Below are 21,572 nucleotides of genomic sequence, written 5' to 3' on the forward strand. Positions count from 1 at the left end.
GCGCTGTCGAACAGGCTTTGTGGTGAGCAAGGGCAGCGACAGGTCTCGGTTATGTTTTTGTTGAGCTCTCGGGGAGATCTGTGACCCTTGTGGCACAGAGGAACGCTGCTCACAGCAGCGTTTTCTGCCCTAACTGAGACCCAAGAGTTTTAGTAATGGCTAAAGCTGTTGCAAGGGCAGGTTTTAGCACGTGGCAGCGGAGCGGGCGTCTGGCAGCGGCGCTCTGCACCATGGCTTGGCAGAGCCACCGGGTGCCGGAGCCCCGGCCCCGGGGAGGAGGGAGGGGAGGGTGGCTGTGGGGGCTTGGGACTGGCGGCACCCCGGGGCTCTCCATGGCAGGAGCGGCAGCGGGGAGGTGGTGTGTGAGCTCAGCGCCCGGGAATGCAGCGCTGCTGCGGCTGGCTCTGCCCGTATAAGGCCCACGGGTCTGAGGGATGGGCGGCCCCGGCCCCACAGAGCCCCCGGGGCCACAGAGCTGCCTGGCCACAGGACCCTGAGGCATGGGGGGCACCGTGGGGCTGGGTGGGGGCCAGTGGGTGTGGGCACCCACGTGGGGCAGGACATGGAGGCCTGGGTGGGGTAGGCTCCCAGGATTGTGTGGGGCCGGCCCAGGTCCTCAGGCCCCTGTGGGACTGTCCCTGGATCATGTGGGGCAGGTCCTGGTGTCCCCCCACCCACATGGGGCAGGTCCTGCCGTCCCCCCCACCCGCATGGGCCAGGTCCCCGTGCCTCCAGGCCCATGTGGGGCAGGTCCCGGTGTTCCTGTGTCCCCCAACCTGCGTGGGGCAGGTCCTGGTGCCCCGAGGCCCACGTCGGGCAGGTCCCAGTGCCCCACTCCTGCGTGGGGCAGGTCCCCGTGCTCTCAGACCTGTGTGGGGCAGGTCCTGGTGTCCCCACACCAGCGTGGGGCAGGACTCGGTGTCCCCAGGATCATGTGGGGCAGGACCCGGTGTTCCTGTGTCCCCCCCCACCCGTGTGGGGCATGTCCCTGTGTCCCCCCACCAGCGTGGGGCAGGACTCGGTGTCCCCAGGATCATGTGGGGCAGGACCCGGTGTTCCTGTGCCCCCTCACCCGCGTGGGGCAGGTCCCGGTGCCCCACTCCTGCGTGGGCCCGCCCCGTGCCCCCGGGCCCGCCGTCGCGGAGCAGGATGGCCGCTCCCCGTCTCCATGGCAACGCGGCGGGGGGGTGGGGGTGGAAGTGACGTCACTTCCCGGGCGGCGGGGCCGGCGCGGCGGGTTCCGGTATTTCAGGGCGGGGCCGGCGCGGCGCGCAGCGGAGCCGAGCGGAGCGGGGGGCCGGGGCGGAGGATGGCGGGGGCCACCACCATCGAGGCGGTGAAGCGCAAGATCCAGGTGCTGCAGCAGCAGGCGGACGATGCCGAGGAGCGGGCCGACCGCCTGCAGCGGGAGGTGGAGGCCGAGCGCCGCAACCGCGAGCAGGTACCGCCGGTGCCGCGGGCCGGGCTGCGCCGGGGGTCGGCTCCGGGAGAGGCGGCGTCCCGCCGCCGGCCTGTGCCGCCTCCCGGCGGGCTGTTAGCGGGGGTGCGGGCGGCGCTTCCGCGGCCGCGGCGGTGCCGGGGATCGCCCCGGGCCGGGCCCGGGGGGCAGCGCTTCGCGGCTGCGGGAGCATCGGCGGGGTCCCGGCGCGGGGCTCCCCACTCCTGCGCGGCCTCGGCGCGCAGCGGTCCCGGCCCTGCGCCGCTCGGCCCCGGGGGTCCCTCCCCCCGCGCCCGCCCCGTGTCTCGGGGTGGCGGCGGCTCTCCCCGGGGTCCCCCGGACCCCAACCGCGACGCCTCGGCCGGTGCCACGGAGCGACTGGGGCCGCAGGGAGCCGGCGGATCTTTCTTTCGTCGTTACCGGTGTCCCGAGCCGGCGGGGGCCGAAAGCGGCGGGTGGGGGGAGCCGAGGCGGCTGGGGAGGGCGCCCCGTCCCCGGCCGGGCTCCCTGCGAGCTGCCGGAGAGGAACCCGGCCATCTTGTCTGGCCCAGTGCTGCGAGCACAAAGGTGTGAGTGGCCTTGGCATGTGCTGATAAAATGGAAGTGATCTCACTCGTGATGCTGCCAGTGCAGGAGCCGAGGGGAAAACTCCCGAGCTCTACATCCTGCCGAAATCCCAGCCAGCGGGGATCTCCGCTGCCCGGGGCAGGCTGCCCGCAGGACCCGCAGCCCTGTGAGAGTGCTGGGGGGAGGCAGGGACTGGGTTGGGGCTGCTCGGAGGGAGGGAAGGAGCAGCCACGGCACAGTTTGAGCTGTCGAGCGCCTGCTCTCGCTGCTCCAGGCAGGCAAGGCTGGCTCATGGTGGGGTCGGTGGATGGGGTGACACAGGGCAGGCCCTCGCCCGTGACTGGCTTGGTTGGATCTGAGCGTGACTCTCAGCAAATTTGCACAGTGGTTTTGCTGCTGATTCTGTTCGAAAGCGAAGCTGAGGCTTTCCCACCCCCAGTGCCCCAGCCTGATGTCTGAAGAGCGGAGCGGTGCTGCTGCTGTGGGGCTGATCAGGCGTTACTACTGAGGCTGATGGCAGAAGCTTCTGCTGCACAGTGGGACGAGGCCACTCCCAGACCTCAGCTGGGCTCTTTCTTTGCAGCCACATAAGGAATTCTCTTGCAATAGCAGCGTTGTCATGGGAATGTGCGTGTTTCTCCCAGCTCACTGGAGCCTTGCTACAGGGGAGAGAACCAGTGTTCCCAGTGTAGTGCTGGCTTGTACTCATGCTGTGGCCTGGCCTCTGGGTCCTGAGGAATGTCCTTGTTAGATCTCTGACCTGGGGAGTGATGGTGAGCCTCGAAGGCCGAGGTGAGCTCTGCCCTTGCTTGCAGTAGCTCCCAGTAGCTCCCTGACTTAGGGCTTCCTTCCCGAAGGAAGCACGGAGAACCAGAGTGTGCTGCTTGGCCATGGGGCTGCCTGCAAGCGTCACCCCCGTGCTCTGGGGAAGCCTGACAGCTTCAGCTGTATTGAGTGAGCAGAAGCAGGAAGGGAGGTGTAAGGACCCTTCTGCAGAGGGAGAGAGGCAGTTCCTTAAAAGCAAAGGTGTTTTTTTGGGTGGGTTAAGTGCTTCCTGCAGGAAGTCAGGGCTAAATGATGTGCTTCAGGGGGTCAGGAAATGGAAGCCTGCTCTGCTGGTGTGTCTCCATCCCTGGGAGAAGGAGGAGGCTTTGCACCTTGACAGTTCATTGCCTTTTCAATAGGCAAAAGCCGTGTGTCAAGCAGTCTCCCTCCCAGTTCTGTTTAATGTAACGTTTTGTTCCTCTTCGAGCAGACCACTTCCTGCTCCGGAGGAGCGTGCTGGCGGTGCTGGCTCTGGGGCAGCTGCTGCAGCACTGCCTTGTTTGAGCATCAAAGTGTTGCGGGCTTCCCTGGTGAAGAGCAGGGTGTGCCGGCATGGGAGTTCCCCTTCAACTTGTGTTTTCTTACAACCTCATCTTGAAACATGCTGCGGGGGGGTGCCAAGTGCCTGGCTGCCCACTGGGGGAAGAGCTCGGACAGCCTCTCCCAGGAACTGAATGTGATTTGTGTCGATCCCTGCTCTAACACTGGCTTCTTTCATCGCTCTGCTCCTGCCTCCTTAGGCACGATGAGAAGTAGCGTGTCCTCGCAGGCTGCTTTGTTACAAGTAGCTGGGATATTTCATATATGCCTGGCATGTGCCTGTCTCTGTAGGAGATCGCAGTGCTACCCTGAAATGGCTGCAGCCCTGTCCATCTTTGTACAAGTGCAGTAATCCTGCTGGAGGGCAGGATTCTGGGTTCTCCCAGGGCGGCCCAGGTGGGGTGTCACTGTCCCCAGAGCATCTGGGTTTCCCTCCAGGCTCTGCTTGGGGTTGATGCAGACTGGGCTGTAAGCAGATGCCTTGTGGTCGATAGCAGTGCTGCTGTAACAGGGCTGGCTGGGGTGTTGTGATGGCTTCTGATCTCTGATTCATTAAAGCCTTTGTCACTTTTGTGGTCATGCTTCTGGCAAATGCGTGTGCCTGTAGGCTCTCGGCCATTTCCCTGGCTCCTGGCATGTACAACTGAGCTGAGGTGGCTGTCTGCATGTGGCTGTTGCTGGGGAGCAGCCTCCTCAACCTGTCTCAAGACTGTATTTGAGGCTTTTGCTCTTTCTTTGGCTTATTAGTGAATCACTGGGAGGAAGGAATCTGGCTCTGTGGGGCTTGAGGCGCTGTGGTTGTGGGCACTACAGTGATCGGCTGAGCCCCGCTGCTGCCTGGGTCAGGGCAGTGCTGTAGAAAGCCTGGCCTGCCAGTGCCCTGTCACCGCTTGGCAGACCTCTGAACCTGAAGCTGTTAATCTTTCTCATGTTGCTGATGAGAGAGCTTGTTGCAAGCAATGCTCACGTCCAGGTCACATGAGTAAACTGACTTTGTGCTAAATGGTAGCTGTCACAGAGCTCTGGTGTGGCAGATAAATAGGACTGTGATTGATGGCCTGGCAGGATTACAGCAGCTGCAGAGGAGACCCATTAGTGTAAGTCACCTACTTAGTGTTTATGGCTTAAACTGTCATGTCAGCTCAAGCTGACAGGCAAGAAACCTGCAGGATGACCGCTGCATGGACAAAGTGTGTGTGTGTGAAATGTGAACCTTAACACGCATGCAAGCGTGTGGGAGCACAGCCTCTGTAAGAAAGTGGATAAAGCATCCTGGCTTTGTTTTGGCTTCCCATGTGCTGCTGCTGACCTGAAGGCAGATCTCAGCTGCCCCTGCACTAACTGCTACTAAACCTGCTGCAGACTGAGTCACCATCATCTGCTCCCTCTAGGCTGAGGCAGAAGTGGCATCTTTGAATCGCCGTATCCAGCTGGTAGAGGAGGAGTTAGACCGAGCCCAGGAGCGCCTTGCCACAGCTCTGCAGAAGCTGGAAGAGGCAGAGAAGGCTGCAGATGAAAGTGAAAGGTGAGTAAGGGCTGCTGCGTTCAGTCTGTGAGACATCTCAGATGTGTTTCTGACTGAGGGCCTGGTGCCATCAACCTCTTGGGCTTCCTGGAGGGTGGGAAGTAGATACCACATCAAGGCTGGTTGTGGGAGTCAGTACCTGCCTATGTGGAGCAACTAAAACAATGCTTTTGACCTCGAGTGAGTATCTTGGAACCGGAGGCTAAGGAGCGAGTAAGTGCTGTGTGCTGGCGTGCATCCCCACCTCCAAGGGAGGAGAAATAAGTGGTTTCTGGGACATGGTTGACTTGTAAAGGTGGCTGCCGGTGGGGAAGCATCTCTTCCTGCTGCCTCTGCCAATATCCCCCATTCTGGCGGATGTCCCCTGACCTGGTGGTGTGATTCAGAGGGGAGCGGTCCACTTCCAGTTGGCTGATGTGCTTTATCGGTGAACAAGCTGTAGTGAGCAGCCTAGCTGATGTCCTGCCATAAAGAAGGACTTGGCTCTTCCTGAATTTCAGCCTGCAAATGCTTGGCTCAGCCATGCGGAGTCCCAAAGGCAGCCTGGTGTGTCCTTCTCGGCAGCACCACATATCCCTTGGTCCAGGAGCCCAATGAGCTGCTGGAGTAACACTCCAAGGAACAGTTAATTCTGAGCAATCAAGGTTGCTGTATTTGCGTCAGCCAAGCAGTGTCTGCCTTCCTGTGCTACTCTCTGGGCTTGGAGGTGTCATGGCTCATAAGGAAGCAATGTGGTCCTGGGGGAGCGCTCTTAATGCTCTGAAACTCATTACACTGCTGGCTTGTACAGGATTGTTTTATATGTCTCCCCTGCCTGTGCTTTCTTTTGGGCAGAGGCATGAAAGTCATTGAAAACAGAGCTCTGAAGGATGAGGAGAAGATGGAACTGCAGGAGATCCAGCTCAAGGAAGCCAAGCACATTGCAGAGGAGGCGGACAGGAAGTATGAGGAGGTGAGACCCTTGGATGCTCTAGTACAGCTGACCCTGGCCAGGAGAGGCGGCTCCTCTTCCTGCTGACAGGGCTTTCCTCAGGAAACCTGGGGGGAGAGCCTGGCTCTCAGCAGAGCTACGTCAGTGTTCCCCTGAGCCAAAAGACCCTGGCAGCTGCAGTGACTCCTGCAGGCATTCCCTTTACTCCCTCACACAGGCTGCAAGTACAAAAATCCATCTTTTTTTCCTCTTAACTCCAATTCTCCCTTCCAGGTTGCTCGGAAACTGGTGATCATAGAAGGAGATCTGGAGCGTACTGAAGAGAGAGCTGAGCTTGCAGAGTCGTGAGTAATCTGCTTGCATGTAACTGGCACGTCTACCTTTGCATGGGAACTAACACAGCATTTCTAACCTTGTTACACAAGGCCTGAAGCACACAGTCGGTTTAGGTCCTCAGATAGTTGGAAGCACTCTCCTGCTCAGAACAGAATTAGGTCCGCTGAGGATGGAGAGCTTGCGATGATGTGATTTGCCTTGCAGTGGAAACGTTCTGCCCCCTTGCATGGAGGGACTCCCTGCTAGCGAGGCCAGAGAGTCCTTTTCCACTCGGTATTCACCAGCACCGCTTTGTGCGTACAGTCACGAGATCCTTACACGTTGCTACGGGGCATGTGAGTGCACAGCACTTGTCCTAAAGTGGCAGAAGCCTCCTGGGCCAGGAGCTGAAGTGGCATGTGGGATGTCCAAGGCAGAACTGTGGCTAAAGTGGGTCTCTGGCCTCTTAAAATACTTGCAGTAACTGCTGCAGAATTCTGCACTGCTGAGCAGCAAGCTGGACTTCCTCTGCTTGGAGTGACACACAAATTGTGGTTTTGGGCTCCTTTAACATGTCTGGATGCTTTAGCTGATCCTTGAGGAGCTGGTCAGGGCCTTTCTGTACTTGGGCCTTGTCTAACAAAGTTAGTGTGTATGCAGCAGTAGCGCTGTGCTTCCTGCCCAGACATGCATGTCATGACCATGACTCTTTTGTGTTTTTCCCCTACTCCCTTTTTTGCTCTGTGGTATTGCGTTATTGGTGCTCCTTTTGACCCTTGCCCCCACCTGGCTTGTGCCATCGTGTGACCGTCACTAACAGTCGTTGCCGGGAGCTGCAGGAGCAGATCAGAGTGATGGACCAGAACTTGAAGTGTCTGTCTGTTGCCGAAGAAAAGGTACTAACCTTTCCCTTCTTGAACCATTAAACCAGAACTCCTGTGGTCTTCTTGCTACGCTCCTTCCCTCAGCTTAACTTGAGTCTTTCTCTCTCCTGGAATGTTCTGTCCTCTATGCCCATACTCCTCTCGAGTGGTGGTGGCTGTCCATCTGTCTGTCAGAACAGCTTCCCTCCTTACAGCAAACTAAACATGCAGTTTCAACTTGAAGACTCCAGGTCTGGCAGAAATCTGTGTCCACATCTCAGCTGCTCAGCTCAGTGCCCTGTGCATGTGCTGGCAGAATACTTAAAATATGAACTTGGAGGTGGGAAGGGAACTTGCTTTCCGCACAAGTGCCTCAAAGCAGGGTCCCATCCAGTCTGATCACAGACTGTCTCCTAAAGAGCTTCCTGGTCTTCCCTGTACATGGATTCACTTCTTGTGTCTCCTGTCTTTCCCTCCCACTTCTTTTCCTTTTTCTCCCCCATTTCTTTACAAAACCCCACAGTAAATGTTCCGAACTGGAAGAAGAGCTGAAGAATGTCACCAACAATCTCAAGTCTCTTGAGGCTCAGGCTGAGAAGGTAGGGCTGCTTGTCCAAGGGCCAGAAACATTTCTGTTTTGCTAGGAGGGTGTGTGACAGCAGAGCACCCACTGGGATGGAAGTGATGCAACTGCAGCCTTAAGCAAGCAAGGAGAGCGGTGCTTGCTCTCCTGGGAGAGCTAACGGATTTCAGTGCAGGGCTAATGTTGACTGTAGAAGCTGGGAGTGTGGGAAGTTTGGCTGTTCTTCCCTGCCTTGGGGCAGACTTGATCAGCCAAGATGTTTATGCTGCTGGGATGAGAATTTTTCTGCGCCCAAGTCTGTTTACGTGCATGATGTGGGACTTGCTGCCTGACCCAGTTCTATTGGACTAGGGGATGGATGTGACCAACTCCCAGTTGGAAGTTTCTGTGGGCACATGCACTGCAGTGAGGAGTTTAAGCCTCCCTACAGCTACACTGGGCTCTGTGGAGTGGGAGGTACCTGGGGCTGCTGAGGGCAGCTGATTGCTGACTCTTCTCCTTTTCCACAGTACTCTCAAAAAGAGGATAAATATGAAGAAGAGATCAAGATCCTGACTGATAAACTCAAAGAGGTGAGTGACCATGTTGGGATCACCCAGCTGGGTGAGCTGGCCTTAGCTTGACTGGGGAGAGACACGGAGGGTGGGAGACTTCATGTCCTCAGGGTGATGGCTCTGTAGTCCTTTGCTGTGTCCCAAAGCTGTTGTACTACCTGGCTCGCTTCTGTCTGGCAGGCGGAGACCCGTGCTGAATTCGCTGAACGGTCTGTAGCCAAGCTGGAGAAGACCATTGATGATTTGGAAGGTACATTTTGGGGATGGGAAGCCAAAGAACATGTGGTGAGGCGTGGGGAGCTGAGGAAGGCTGTCTCCCAGATAGCTGGAGAGTGGAGACACTGCTTTGCTCCTCAGTACTTGGAGCACGACCTAACTCGGCCCCAAGGTGAGGCTTGGTGCCTCTGGGCTCAAGAGTCATGCCCCGTGTATCTGCTCTGAAAACAGCTCACTGGCTGTGCTGCGGCAAGTCTCAGGCTCCTGATCCAAACACCTTGCTGTATCTGACTGATAGTGACAGATAGCATGGCTGGCGTATCTTGATTGTGATGCCCTCAGGAATGTAACTGGATTCCTATCCTCCAGCTAAACCCATTTAAGGAGTGGCGTAGGAAGAAACCACCCGAACTCAACAGGAATTGGTTACAATAATATACTTTTGTGCAGAATCTCATGCACGTGGCTGGCTGCTGTGGACAGTATTTGTGCAAGTCAACCACAGCAGTCAGTCTTGCAAGAGCCCCCGTGAAAACTCAGACTCCCCAGGGTTGGTCCTGGTTCAAGATTAAATCACCAGCAGCCCCATCCGTGCAGCGTGGTTGTCAGCCTGTGCCAAGGATGGGTTCCTTTCCTCCTCCTGTTCCTGGTTACACAGTACTTCAGGAGCACTCCTGAGGCCAGCTGTTGCAGAATCCTACCTTTCCCCAAGCTGTGGAAGAAGATTCCCGCTGTCTCCCTTAAATCTGGGGCTGTGGCTGGATTCTTCTGTGGATAGCTGTGGCTGGAGTGGTGGCGCTGGTAAAGCACAACTCTTCCAGGCCTCCTGTCTTGACCACAGCATGTGCCTTTGGTCTTTTAGTGCCAGGTCTTGGAGATTCCAAGCCACATCCTACCATCTGGAGTCACTCAGGAGGTTTTTTATCTAGAAATAGCAATGGTGTCAGCTGAGCTGTTCCTGAACTGCAGCCAAGCAGCAGACTGAGCCACCTCATGATCCAGGACAAGCTTTTATTGGGAACTGCAAAAACTCCTCCAAATCCCTGCATGCTCTCCTTGAAACATGGTGATCAAGAGTTGGCTCCTGTCTCCAGCCTTGCTGCTGAAGTGACCTAGTTTATGATAACTGACAAAGTTCTCTGGGCTCTGTGAAGCTCTTAACAACATTACCAGCTGTACTGTAGCCTAGGGAGCCAGAGCTGGGAGAAGTCTGTGCCAGTTCTGCACAGTGCTCAAGGAGTGCATCGGTACAAGTTTCAGGACTGCCTCCTCCCCTGAAGGCAGGTGATCTGCCTGTCTGCTCCATTACCTCATGGAGATCACAGGTGTGGCCTGTCTGCTCAGCTCGTGTTGCCTAGCTGTGTGCTACAGAAAGGGAATTCCCTCTGATGCTCAGGACTATGACATGACTGACTTCTCCCAAGCTGGTTTTTGTATTGAGACTGAAGGTGAGAACAAAGCACCTCCACCGATCTGTGCCCTCGTTAGGGAGAAGAGTGCTACACCTAAGTGGATGGAGTTGCCCTTCCCTCCTCCTCCTCCTGTCAGTGGTTCTTGCTGACCTAGCTGGGCAGCATGTTCTCACAAGCTGATGGGGTTTGAGTTCTTGGCTCTGCTCCTCTCGGAGCTGGCTTGTAGCCCTGGGAGGCACTTGCTGCTCAGACTGTCCTCAGGCTGTTGGAACCTTCCCGTTCATTGCTGGGAACTAATATGGAGTTGCGATGGCTCCACATCTAACTTCATTTTCTTCCGTTCATGAATCCCATACTGCCTTTCCTGCCCCAGGGTGTTGGAAGAACTCCTGCCTTCCCTCATTGTTTCCCTTTTGTTCTCCTCCTAAACCTCTTCTAGATGAGCTCTATGCCCAGAAACTGAAGTACAAAGCAATTAGTGAGGAACTGGACCACGCCCTGAATGACATGACTTCCATGTAAATATGAGCTGGCTGGTGTTTGCCTCTCGCTTCAGCAGGCTAGACCGCCAGAGCTTGCTTGGTTTGCTGTGATTATCTTAGTTGGAGAATCAATGGCACTGTGTTGTCTAGGTTACTTCTACAGATCTCTGCCTCGAGGATTGTGGAGGCTTCCCTGCAGCATGCTGTACTCTAACTCTAGGTCCTTGTGATCTGCATGTGTAACACTAAGTGCTGTGCTGGCCTGAAAGGGTTCTGACTTGAACTCTGAGTGCAAATCCCAGTGGAACTGGGAGAGGCTTCCTAAGGTAATGTCGGCTTAGTTGCCTGCTGGAGCCACTGGGCCATGGTCTCAGGATTCCTGATGGAAGAGGCTGTGGATTGCGCTCGAGTGGATTCCTTAGGAATTGCTGTAACAGGCTTGAGATGAGCTGGATCTGTGGAAGTAGCTGAACTCATTTCTGCAACTTTGCTACTCGGCTTCTGGTTCAGATTTGCGGTAGGTTCTGCTAACAGCTGCTCCGCACAGTCCTTACCACTAACCAAGAAGAGGCCAGGTACTCGCACTGCAGCGGAAGAGCCTTAACTTAGCTAGCATCCGAAAGCTCCCTAAGCAAAGTTTGCTGTGCACAAACACTTAAGCTTCTCTTAAAATTAGTGTCTCCTTCTGTCTCACACAGATAAGTCTTGTGATTCTAAACTCCACTTCGGATTTGCCTCTCTGCTTGGTGGCTTGTTCTGCATCTGCACCCTGCATTCGTGCTCTCGTCATCTTGCTCTGAATTCCAGTACCTTTTTCCAGTCACTGTGCACAGGGCATCCCTGGGAACGAGTGCTCTAAAGACACTGAAGCTTGACAGCAGCAGCAGCAGCCCCCCCCCAGTTATGCTGCACTTGCTCCTAAACAAAGCTCCCTCTGTTTGACCCGATGTGCCAGACACTGCTGTGCTCTGAGGGGCTGCCCTTTCAATGTCTGGGTGTAGCTGGGAGTATGTTGTTCTCATCTGCATATCTTGTGTAGAGCCATAAAGCTCCTTTTGTATTTCTCTTGCCTCTTGCTTGAGCATAATGTCACCTTTTTTAAGGAAAACAATTCTTGTATGAATTGAATGGAACGGCTGGTGCTTTTGAGAAATGTGTTTCTAGTGACCACTTGCTGCTTTAGAGTAACTGTTTTAGTGTTGCCTTCAAACCAGTGTAACCCTCATCACCCTTGGTGTGGAATACATGGACTTCATTAACACACTGGATTTTTCCCTTTGGGTGTCTTATTGGCTCACAGCTGTGAATTGCAGCTCTGCAAATGGCGCCTTGGTGTGTGGCATGCTCTGTAGGGTCAAATGGGAGGCTGGGGTCTGTAGCAGGAAGCCCTCAAGCTGTGCCTGCTTCAGCCTGGCTGAAGACACTCCTCACACCTGCCTGCTCTGTAGTGTTCACCGACGTTGCTGAATGCTGGCTTGCAGTGGGAATTCATGACACCTGATAGTCACTAGGTCACCTGCAGGGTGTGAAAGCTAATAAATATCGAGTGAGCTCTGGCTGGTTTCCAAGTGGACAAGACTGGTTGGGTGTGAGGTGCTGGCTGTGCCTGGGAGGGGGGGGATGTATGGCCCCTTGCTTCAGGAATGAGAATGCACTGCAGCAGGGCTGTGGGCATCTGAGCCAGGGAATCTGTGTTTTGCAGAGTCCCCCTTCTCCCCATAGAGGGGCTGAGGGTGACGGGATCCTCCTGGGAGTGTGGCATGAGGCTTTATACTGAGCACTGCAGCTGGTGACAGGCTGCAAACACTTGACGTGCATCACCGCTGCTCTGAGTTTGTTGCTAGTTGCTCTGATATCAACACCGATCAGCCTCTCATATCTGTATGTGCTGCCTTGCGGTGGCTTGTCATACTGTTTCCTTTCTGGATGGGTTCATCTGCCACAGTGCCCGAAGAGCCCTTCATGAACAGAGTTTTGATGAAATGGGACACCTCCCGTGGTTTCCGCAGGTTTGTGTCACTCCGTTCTCCACACAAATGGCACTTGCAGTAAGGATAGTCCAGACACGCTGAACTGCCCCAGCCTGTTCTCACTCTGTCTTCTGTGTCAGGGCTATCCCCTCTCTGCCAGGTCTGGGTGGGGAAGGAGGGAGCATTCCTGCAAGGAGTTTAAAAGTGTAATAGCTTGGAAAGCTCTGGCAGATGGTGGTCTGACTCTCCTGGGGTATGGTGCAATAACTCTGCCCTATAAGTACAAAGCAAGAACCTGTAACTCCTTGGTAACCGAGCCTGCAGCTGGAGTAGGGGGTCTAGATCCTGTGGGAAGGGGCAGGGATTCTGTCACAAGTGTCTATGTGGAGGCTTCCCAGTGTTCAGTTGCCAGCTCTTCCCAGGTGGGAGGTGGCACCCTGCCCTTGTGAAACAGCCTCTTTCCTCATGGGGAGGTCCCATCAGCTGCGGGTTTATTACAGACTCGCACCGTGTGGAGCTGGTGGCTCTGCGGTTGCACAGTGGTGTTGCAAAAGATGTTATTCAAGGCTGGGCTGTGGCAGGCCCTTTCCCTGCTTGTCCTGATGGAACTCCACGCTGGGTGGTGGATGGGTGGGTGGGTGATGCAACTTCTGCCCTGGGAGGTTTTTGACAGGCTTCTGGTCTGACTGGATCGGTAGGCTTTTGCAGGCTAGTTACAATGAGCTGGACTGTTGACTCATGAGTGCTGCAAATACAGATTAGCTGACCAGGAGGTACAGATCCTGGAGCTCCCTGGGTGGCAAGGAAGGCTGCCCTGTGTGCTGGGTGGAGAAGGGAGGTGGCCAAACACTGCCCCAGCAGACCTGGGCAAACATTCCATGTTGAGGAACAGTTCCTGAGATCTGGGAAGGGTCACGCTAATGACTTCAGTCTGCTCCCTCATGTGGGTGGATCATCTGGTCCCTTTCTGCAAGCAGTAACCCTTGCTTGAAGGCTGTGAGCTGTTGCACCAGTCTACAGTCACTGGTAGTTCTGACTGCAGTTCACTCCCATCCTTTGCTAGTCTGGAGACCCAGGACCAGACCTGATCACCTGGGGCTGGAGACTGGCATCAGGGTGCCCAGCCTACCTGCTTGGAGTCAGCATGGAGGCTGGAGAGCAAGTCCCTAGCTGCAGTGGTAGCTGATGTGCAAGGTAGGCTCTGGTGTAGGCCAGGATGGGGTGCACCTGTCCCCCATACTACAGCTTCCCTCAGTTTCTAGTTAGATTGCAGTGGGACAGAAATTGTTGGCTTTTCTGGCTGTTGCTTGGTCCCTCGGTGGCTTTAAAGAGGGGACAATCAATCAGCACTACTACCTTCTGTCCTGCAGAGTGAGGTGCAGCTAGAGCAGGTGCTGAGGGCTGAGAGGCGCTGAGGGTAGCTGGGTGAAGGTGAGCTTCCCTCCTTGTGTGTGGCTGTCATGCTGGAGGGACTGGCCTGAGACCCTCTGGAGAGGGGAGCGCGCTTTGGCTGCTCCATGTGAACAGCTTCACTCATGTCCTGAATCTTACCTGGCCAGGTCTTGTTCAAGAGCAAAATATTCCTGGGTTGAAAGCTATGAGGAATGGTGTAGATACCCTTCCGAGGGTGCCCTAGATTCCATGGGATCTTGTAGTACAAGGATTTCAGAAGAAGCCTAAGGCCAGCAAGAATTGCTGTGCTTTATGCTCATTGATCAGGCAGAGGCAGCACGCTGTGCGTATCGCTACAGTTTGCGATGATTAGTTCTGCCAGGCTGGAAGCTGTTGAATAAGGAATTTTCACTGCCTGGAATTCCCCCAAACGCAGGTATTGGAGTTGTCAGGCTGGGAGGACCCTGCCTGCGTAGATGCCAAACTGGTTCTCTGCGGTGGCTGGCTGTGGCTGACAGGCTGCATGGCAGGACAGTGGCCATCCAGCCCCAAGAGATGACCTGTACTGGGAGAAGATCAGGCTGGTTCTCCCTTTTCCCTGGAGTTGCTGATGAGCATGTGCACTTGGTACCAGCCTTGGGGATGAGTGTGGCCACTAGAGCTCTGCGAGGCTTTAAGGACAGGGACTGGGTGGGAGGTGAAGGCTGTCAGATGCAGTGGCAGTTTGTGGCCTGCTCATTTAGTTGTTCTGGGGTAGGCATGAAGTAGGAGCCTGTGCTCCAGAGCTTCCTCTGTCCTGTACGTGGAACAGATACTGCCTTCAGTTCTCATCTGGACGTAGTGGGTTGTTATGTGGCACAAAGGCATGTCCTTGGAGGAGTGTCATCCAGGTCGGGTATGAGATGCAGTAATTCTCAGTTCTTCTGGTGTCCCTGTCCTCCTGTTAAAACCCCATCGATCTCACTGCTGTGTGGTGTGGCTCACTCTAGAAGGTGCTTCTGGGTCAGCTGTAGTAGGACTACTTCTTTCTGCAAAGTGCTCCCCAGGCTTAGAGCACATGCCAAGTCTCTCTCCTTACCTGGGTACAGCCCAGCCTGCAGGCTCCTCCTCTTCTGGTGTCCTCGTCTTCCTTTTGTTGCCTTTGCAAGCCCTTGGCAGCACTTCCATTTCTGCCTGCGCTTGGTTTCCTCTGTGATCTTCCTGAGCTGAAACGCAAGTTAGAGTAAGACAACCCTTTGTTCTCCCCAGCTTCATCTGTGTAATAGCTTAGACTTGATCCTCAGAGGCACGCGTTATGGAGACAGCTTATTTGATGTGCTCATCTTGGTAATCTACTAACCTTCCCTTTCTCTCTTTTTCTCTCTTCCTCTTGTTTCCCCTAATCCTGTTGCTGCTGCAGAGCGCCTGTACAGTCAACTTGAGAAAAATCGCCTGCTCTCTAACGAGCTGAAGTTAACGCTGCATGATCTGTGTGACTGAGAAGGGGGCCCACTAATGCCATTAAACAAGCTTATTGCGACCACCAATGCTGTGGACCACAGTGAAATCTGATCACTCTTAAGACTGGCAGACTTGCAAATTTTATGCAATTGCTGCTCTTTAACGGGGCATTTGAATTTATCCTTTAATTTATTTGTGTGGGTTTTTTTATAAAGGTAACCTCTATTCTTGGTGAAGTAACCCTTGGACTTGGCTGGTTTTTGAGCAGTCTTGTTCACTTGTCCAGAGGGTCCTGCCTGGCTCCTCCATGGAACCAGCATGGCTGCACCCACAAAGTGAGGGGTGGGGTGAAGTTAGGCTTATGTCTGCTAAAAGATGCCTGTCAAAGTGCTACAACTTCATTTACTATTAGCTGGATGACTGTAGGATTTCCTGCTGCATGGAATGATGGCTTCTAACAATAAATGACTGACCTTGTGGTCTGTAAGACACTGCACACCTGTAAGTGTAAGACACTTTCCTATATAGTTGAGTTCCTAACCTAGAAGGTTTGGGGGAAGCGGTCATTCCTGGGGCCTGACCCCAGTGCAGCTGCAGAGCCCCAGAAGGGCTTGGAAAAGCTCATGGACATCTTGAAAGCAAGTCCCAAAATCCACAGCATGAAGCTGTGTATTGAGTGGCTCCAGGGAATCTTTAAATGCTGCAGTTGCTAGTGCTCTAGGAAGGCTGCTTCTTGCTCTGCGCATGGTTTCTCACCCTGGGGAGGTTGGGGAGTGCCTTTGAGAAACTGCCTGTACCTAAAGGATGTCTTTCTACAGCCTGTCTGTCCAGTGTCCCAGCGTGTGGATATCTTCAGTGGTATGGGTGGGCTCACCTTTGGAGTAAAGCCTACCTAGAGTGCTAGTTGCTGATCTGAGCTCTCCTCCTGGCTTAAGGAACATGTGAGAATTGACTGTGCAGCTGCCTGTAGTCTCAGGCAGAGTTGCAGAACCCTTGCTCCCACCTGCTCCCTGCCTGCCCTTCACTGAAAACAGCCTCTTCCCTGCTGTCCTTGAGGCATGGTTGTCTGTTCCCTGCTGCTAGGTAGTTACGGTCTTGGTGACCAGCTTGGCCTCTCTGTCCTGTGCTGGGGGGAAGCGGGGCACAACCAGCTGTAATTCCAGGGAGTGATTTCTAAGTGTGTGTTACCTCCACGTTGCTCTTGGGTGGCTTGCTGGGCCATGGGGGTCTGCTGTCTGGAAGTGTTGAAGCCCTGGGGAAAGCTATGTACAGTTGGAGGCACCTGCATGCAAAACACTGCCTAGAGCACTGGCTAAAAGTACATCGTGACCGTGCTGACTGGGAGCACCGGCAATGCGAGAGGCAAGGGCTACAAATGAGCCAGGTAACTTCAGAGCTTCTAGCTGCACCCAGCCAGGCACTCCCGGTCTGAGGACTTGCTGCGGTAGCGTGCTGGGAAGGGGCTATAGCGCAAGCTTTCTTTGGCGAAGGTTTCTCGGTTTTCTGAAGCTGACTTGTAACTCTTGACTCTTGCTTTCTGCCAGATAAACTGAAATCCACCAAAGAGGAACATCTCTGCACACAAAGAATGCTGGACCAGACCCTGCTAGACCTGAACGAGATGTAATGGATCCCTGCCACTGCCTCTGCCACACGATGCCTGGGGGGGCCAGCCCAGCTGCTGCTGACCTCTAACCCTTGGGGACCAGAGTTTACTTTCTGTTGCCAACTTGACCAAACACAAATCTTTTGCCTCGGGGTTAAAGGCCATCAGGTTGGGCAGAGCTTCAAACAGCGTTATTAAGGGAAATAAACAATGCAATAATGTTTGGGGAGCATGTTTGAGATGTATACATTTTGTAACTACCTTTTTTTTTTGTAGCAACCATTGTAAACATTCCAAATAACTTGTGAGGCTGGTGAGCTACACTTCAACCCTCTTGGCTTTAAAATTTGGTAGTAACCTTCTGTTAATCAGCTCTGGTTCACCCTGCTTTGGCAGGGGAGGAAAGAGGGTGGGATGGTTCCTAGCGGTGGGCCACTGACTTAGAGTAGCGGGGCTAGGGATGGGAGCCTGCTGGGAAAACTTCCTTTCCAGGAGCTGTTTGTCAAAAGAGCAGTTGTTTCTCAGCTTTAAGGTAACTCTGTGTTGTGGAGAAGCAACTTGGGCAAAAGATTTTCTTTTTCTGTTTTTAAAGCCAAGCCTGTTATCTGAACAATTGAACCTTCACAGGGGTTGTGTCCCATCTTCCCCACCGCTGCCAGTGGCTGCTTCCTTTCCTGTTAGGCTTAGAGAAGCCATGGCCCCTCTAACCTATTGCTACACAGGGGTTGAATTTGCCTTCACTAAGTGCTGATGCACCAAGCTTTATCACTTGTTGCTGGGTTACACTTAACAGCTTAAATACAACAGCCTTGTTTTCTTGGAAGTTTTTTTTTCGCCTACCCTGAGGGAGGGAACCGAGGCCTTCCCTCCTGGCCAGGAGTGCTCTTAGTGTCTTAAGGTACAAGCCATCTTGCTGTGCACTGCTGACGTGTAGTTGTTGTGAGGCGTGAGTGTGGAGACGTGTCAAGCTTGCGGCGTGTAGCTTGTGGTTTGAGCATGCTGCTTGGTCGTAGCAGTTTTAGGGGCCAACCTAGAGGAAAAAAACCCTACCAAGTGTTTTGATACTATATTGAAAAATTGTCTTACTGTCTTTTGAAATAAAAACAACTTCCCCCCACGCTGCTGTGTGGCTACAGAGCTTTGCTGGGCGCGAGCTGCTGCGTCGGGGGAGGCGGGGAGGGGGTCGGGCCGCGGCCTGCGCCCGTCCCTCAGGGAGGGGGGTGAGGAGAGGAGCGGCCGCGCTCGCCTGGCGGGAAGCGGCGGAACGGCGGGCGCATGCGCACGGCGCAGGGCGGGAGCGCCGCCGGCGCCGTTGTGGCTCCGCTGTGCCGGGGAGGGGGGCGGGCTCGGCTGCCCGCTCCCCGCTTCCTCCTGCCGGTCTTGCTGGTGCCTCTCTCCGCCTTTTAAAAGTTTCGGTTTCCCTTTGAGCTAGAGGCTGAGGGGGGGCTGCTATTCCCGGAGAGCGGGAGGAAGCAGGAAGGTCACTCAGCAGACGTCCCCTGAGTGATGTGGCGAAGCAGGGGCGGTTGCTCCTGCTGAAAAAGGGAGTGGTGTTGAGGGGAGGGGAAAAAAAGGCTGTGAGGAGCCTTGAGGGGGTGGAACCGTCTGGTAACACGGCTGGAGAGAGAAGGGGCTAAGGGAGGCAGTACAGAGGAGGGGGCAGAGGCTTGTTTTCCGAGGCGAGGGAAAGGTTTGGAGGGCACAATAGCCTGTCCTGAAAAAAGAACCCAACCCTGAGCTCAGGATCTTCCTGTGGGGCGGTGGCATGGCTGTGCTGGGTGCCTGTAGTCCAGGGAGCCCCTGCAATCTGCCAGGGAGCGGGTGACTGGGGGGTGCTGTCCCTCCTGCTTGTGCTTAGCTGTGGGACGCCAGTGTGCGTAGCGCACGGCTTTGAAACTGAAGTTGGCTCTTCTCTGTTTGATGGGCTGCTCTCTAAATCAGAGTCGTTAACTAAACCAAAGATTAAGAGAGAACGGGCCTCGGAGCTTGGAAGTCCTGTGTCATGATTGCTTTCGTGCCACTTTTGTGCTGTTTGATGAACTATGTTTGTTGAAGAGGGTTTAGATTCAAGAATTAGTTTTTCATAGAATCATAGGATCACACAAACCAGAATGGTTTGGGTTGGAAGGGACCTTTAGAGGCCATCGAGTCCAACCCCCTGCCATGGGCAGGGACATCTTCAACTCGATCAGGCTGCTCAGAGCCCCGTCCAACCTGGCCTTGGATGTTTCCAGGGATGGGGCAACCACCACCTCTCTGGGCAGCCTGTGCTTGTGCCTCACCACCCTCACACTACAAAATTTTTCCCTTATATCCAGTCTAAATCTCCCCTCCTTTAGTTTAAAACCATCACCCCTTGTCCTGTCACAACTCACCTGGCTAAAGAGGTCGCTCCCGTCTTTCCTATAGACCCCCTTTAAGTACCAAAAGCCCACAATAAGGTCTCCCCGCAGCCTTCTCTTCTCCAGGCTGAACAACCCCAGCTCTCCCAGCCTGTCCTCACAGCAGAGGGGCTCCAGCCCTTGAATCATTATTGTGGCCTCCTCTGGACCCACTCCAACAGCTCCATGTCCTTAAGTTTTCTTAAGTTTTCCTTCTCCATGTCTTAAGTTTCCTTTAAGTTTTTACACCATATTGGATACTTTGGAGGATGAATAATGACAGCCTTTCTGCTCCTGTCACTAACTCCTATCCAGAAGGGTTTCACAGTGACCATAAGTGCTGGTTGCCTCATGGCTATCTGCACTGAAATCTGTTTATTGGCAGCAGAAAGACGTCTCTGTTACAGAAATTGGCAACACCATGTTCTCACTGATCTAGGGCAAAATGTGATTCAAGCTTCAGGTTTCCAAGCCAATTTAGGAGCGCTTCTGTATTAATCTGCAGATTAATAACTTTTGGTAATAGAGCTGTATTTCTTAATGAAAAATGCATTATCACCATTAGTTGCCATTGATGGTTGTTGGGAGCAAGAACCATTATTTAGGTTTCTTGGGAGCAAGAACCACTTATTTTAGGTTTCATTTTCTACCCAGTAGACAGGTGGATACTGGAAGTGAAGCAAGAGTATGTGATCACTGTAGAAGTCTATGACACAGGCAGCACTAAAGTATATTTACCTGAAATTAATTTGTGTTTAGTTAACATCGAGCAGCTGCCAAAGGGAGTGCCATGATGTGTTACAGATATTTAGCACTAATAAGGAAATGAGAGAGAGAGAAGAACCCTGGCTGTGTTATCTCAGTCTCTCTCACACACACATTTCTATTCACATTTCATCCATGCCAACCTTCTTACTGTGTCACAAACCTCGACAGAAATGCTCAGTTCTGGGTGGGTGTGGAGAGTGCATCGGGTTTTCCTTGGAAGGGGACACAACTTTCACTGATCTCTGTCAGTCTGCAGAACCTGAGAATAACTCACCATTTTTCTAAGGAGTATTTTGAAGAAATCCCATCTTCTTATAATGGGTCTTACCATATACTTCAGGTCCTGAAAGGTGGCATCACAGGGGTAAAAGCTGGACTGGTTTCTCTTCTTCTACGGGTAAGAGGCAAAGGTGTAGTAATCTTCAGATTTTTTTTTCTAGTCCCTCAGGTCATAAAATAATACTCTTGTTCACACCTGTGTGAAAGGAACTGCTCTGTGGTTCACGTTACACCATGTTTCTCCTGCAAGAGCAAGTTACTCTCTACAAGGTTTTCACAGACAATGCCTTCTCTAGTTTCTGCAGTTGTAAGCAGTCCAAGGCACAGATCGGACTCCCTCAGAAACATGAGAAACCAGGCACTTTGTTAGAAAGGCTGGGTAAAAATGGAATTACAGCAATGACTTGCAAACCTTCTGCTCTGGCGTCAGAGCAGCGGCAGCTCTTACCTGAGCTGCGTGCAGCGTGGCTTCTTCTTCCCTGGACCCGGTGCAGGTCCATGGCACACTTGCTCTTTGCCAGGTAGTGTCCTTGCAAACGATTTACGGACAAAGTTTTGGAGTGAGGGTGTTCCAGAGACCATTCTCTACAGGTGAATCAGATGTAGTTTTTGAAGCTGATGAGTTTCAAAGCAGAAGCAAGGTATTCCATGCCAGCTGGCCTCAGCACCTGAGAATGTGCATTAAATGTGTTCAGGAACTAATATAAATGTAGCCACAGACTCCTGCTTCTGTTTTTTTGCAGAGCAAAATACTTTGGAGGCAATCTAGCATGTTACAGCAACATTGTGCTTACCTCAAAAAAGAAGCAACTGATTTCAACACGTGTTTTTTAAGCTTACATCCTAAGCACTCAGTACAAATCTCCGTGGGATTTCAGACCTGTTCAGGCTTGTATAAAGTGTCTAGTTCTGTACCTGTCATTTGCTAATGGTTAAAACCACAAGGTTTCTCCTCTCAATGGTAAGCTGCTTGGCTTGAAGGATCGCTTCCTTTTTTCCCTGTGTTTGTAGGCTCTGAGGCTTGCTTCCCCATACCACTCAGCCATGAGCAGGAGGTGAAGATTTGCCTTCCCATCAAGCTCTGACCTCCTTTCCTTGCATTTCCACACCATCCCAAGGAGGTCTTGTTTCAGTATAAACTTCAGGTGAAGTAGGCTATGGGTAGGAAAATCATTAAGGCCATCTTGGTGTGAGAGCCTCTTCCAGAAGAACTTAGTTAAAACCGTCCAGCTAATAGAGGCTCAATGAGAATCCTGAGCACTGAACAGGCCAAAACACTCTCATTTTCCTTCTTGAGCCTTGTAACAGTTCTATTCCCACACTGCTCTCTGTTTAGCCCCCTCCAGCAAATCCCATTTTTTGTTGATAAAGTCATGTACTCCTTTCCTTTCTCCAGAGATGTCACGCTCCTGTCCTCAAGTGTTCTTTCCCTCTTTCATGTCCCTTTGTTGTCGTTTTCTTCGGTCACATGCCTGTATTCCTGGG

At 53.5% G+C, this 21,572-nt stretch overlaps 1 protein-coding gene and 1 long non-coding RNA gene across 14 annotated transcripts; one reads left to right on the top strand and one right to left on the bottom strand.

Moving 5' to 3' along the window:
- Positions 1–1,231: 1,231 nt before the first annotated feature.
- LOC142048449 (uncharacterized) lies at positions 1,232–17,776 on the top strand. 13 transcript variants are annotated; one of them, XM_075075352.1, is made up of 11 exons: positions 1,233–1,441; positions 4,762–4,895; positions 5,730–5,847; positions 6,100–6,170; positions 6,962–7,037; positions 8,097–8,159; positions 8,322–8,391; positions 10,209–10,287; positions 12,197–12,260; positions 14,702–14,835; positions 15,872–16,038. In XM_075075352.1, the coding sequence occupies exons 1-11, from the start codon at positions 1,310–1,312 to the stop codon at positions 15,936–15,938; spliced, it is 1,008 nt and encodes a 335-aa protein (XP_074931453.1). In that variant the 5' UTR covers positions 1,233–1,309; the 3' UTR covers positions 15,939–16,038. The 13 variants fall into 13 exon arrangements, with proteins under 13 accessions (XP_074931443.1, XP_074931453.1, XP_074931450.1 ...); XM_075075349.1 differs by lacking the exons at positions 6,962–7,037; positions 14,702–14,835 and adding an exon at positions 7,528–7,603 and having other exon boundaries at positions 15,872–16,050; XM_075075342.1 differs by lacking the exons at positions 6,962–7,037; positions 12,197–12,260; positions 14,702–14,835; positions 15,872–16,038 and adding exons at positions 7,528–7,603; positions 10,950–11,807 and having other exon boundaries at positions 1,232–1,441.
- Positions 17,777–20,430: 2,654 nt separating this feature from the next.
- Positions 20,431–21,572, bottom strand: LOC142048239 (uncharacterized). The gene is made up of 2 exons (XR_012657442.1): positions 20,882–21,572; positions 20,431–20,755 (listed from the first exon to the last, which is right to left on the bottom strand). It is a non-coding gene; the product is annotated as an uncharacterized LOC142048239 (long non-coding RNA).

This window comes from Phalacrocorax aristotelis, chromosome 25 (genome assembly GCF_949628215.1).
Source record: "Phalacrocorax aristotelis chromosome 25, bGulAri2.1, whole genome shotgun sequence".
NCBI lineage: Eukaryota > Metazoa > Chordata > Aves > Suliformes > Phalacrocoracidae > Phalacrocorax > Phalacrocorax aristotelis.

Excerpts from the sequence above, each read along its gene's own strand:
- LOC142048449 (XM_075075352.1), top strand. The coding sequence starts at position 1,310 with ATGGCGGGGGCCACCACCATCGAGGCGGTGAAGCGCAAGATCCAGGTG. Across the intron at positions 5,848-6,099 it reads CGGACAGGAAGTATGAGGAG|GTTGCTCGGAAACTGGTGAT; the intron begins GTGAGACCCTTG and ends TCTCCCTTCCAG. Across the intron at positions 12,261-14,701 it reads ACCTCCCGTGGTTTCCGCAG|CCCAGCCTGCAGGCTCCTCC; the intron begins GTTTGTGTCACT and ends ACCTGGGTACAG.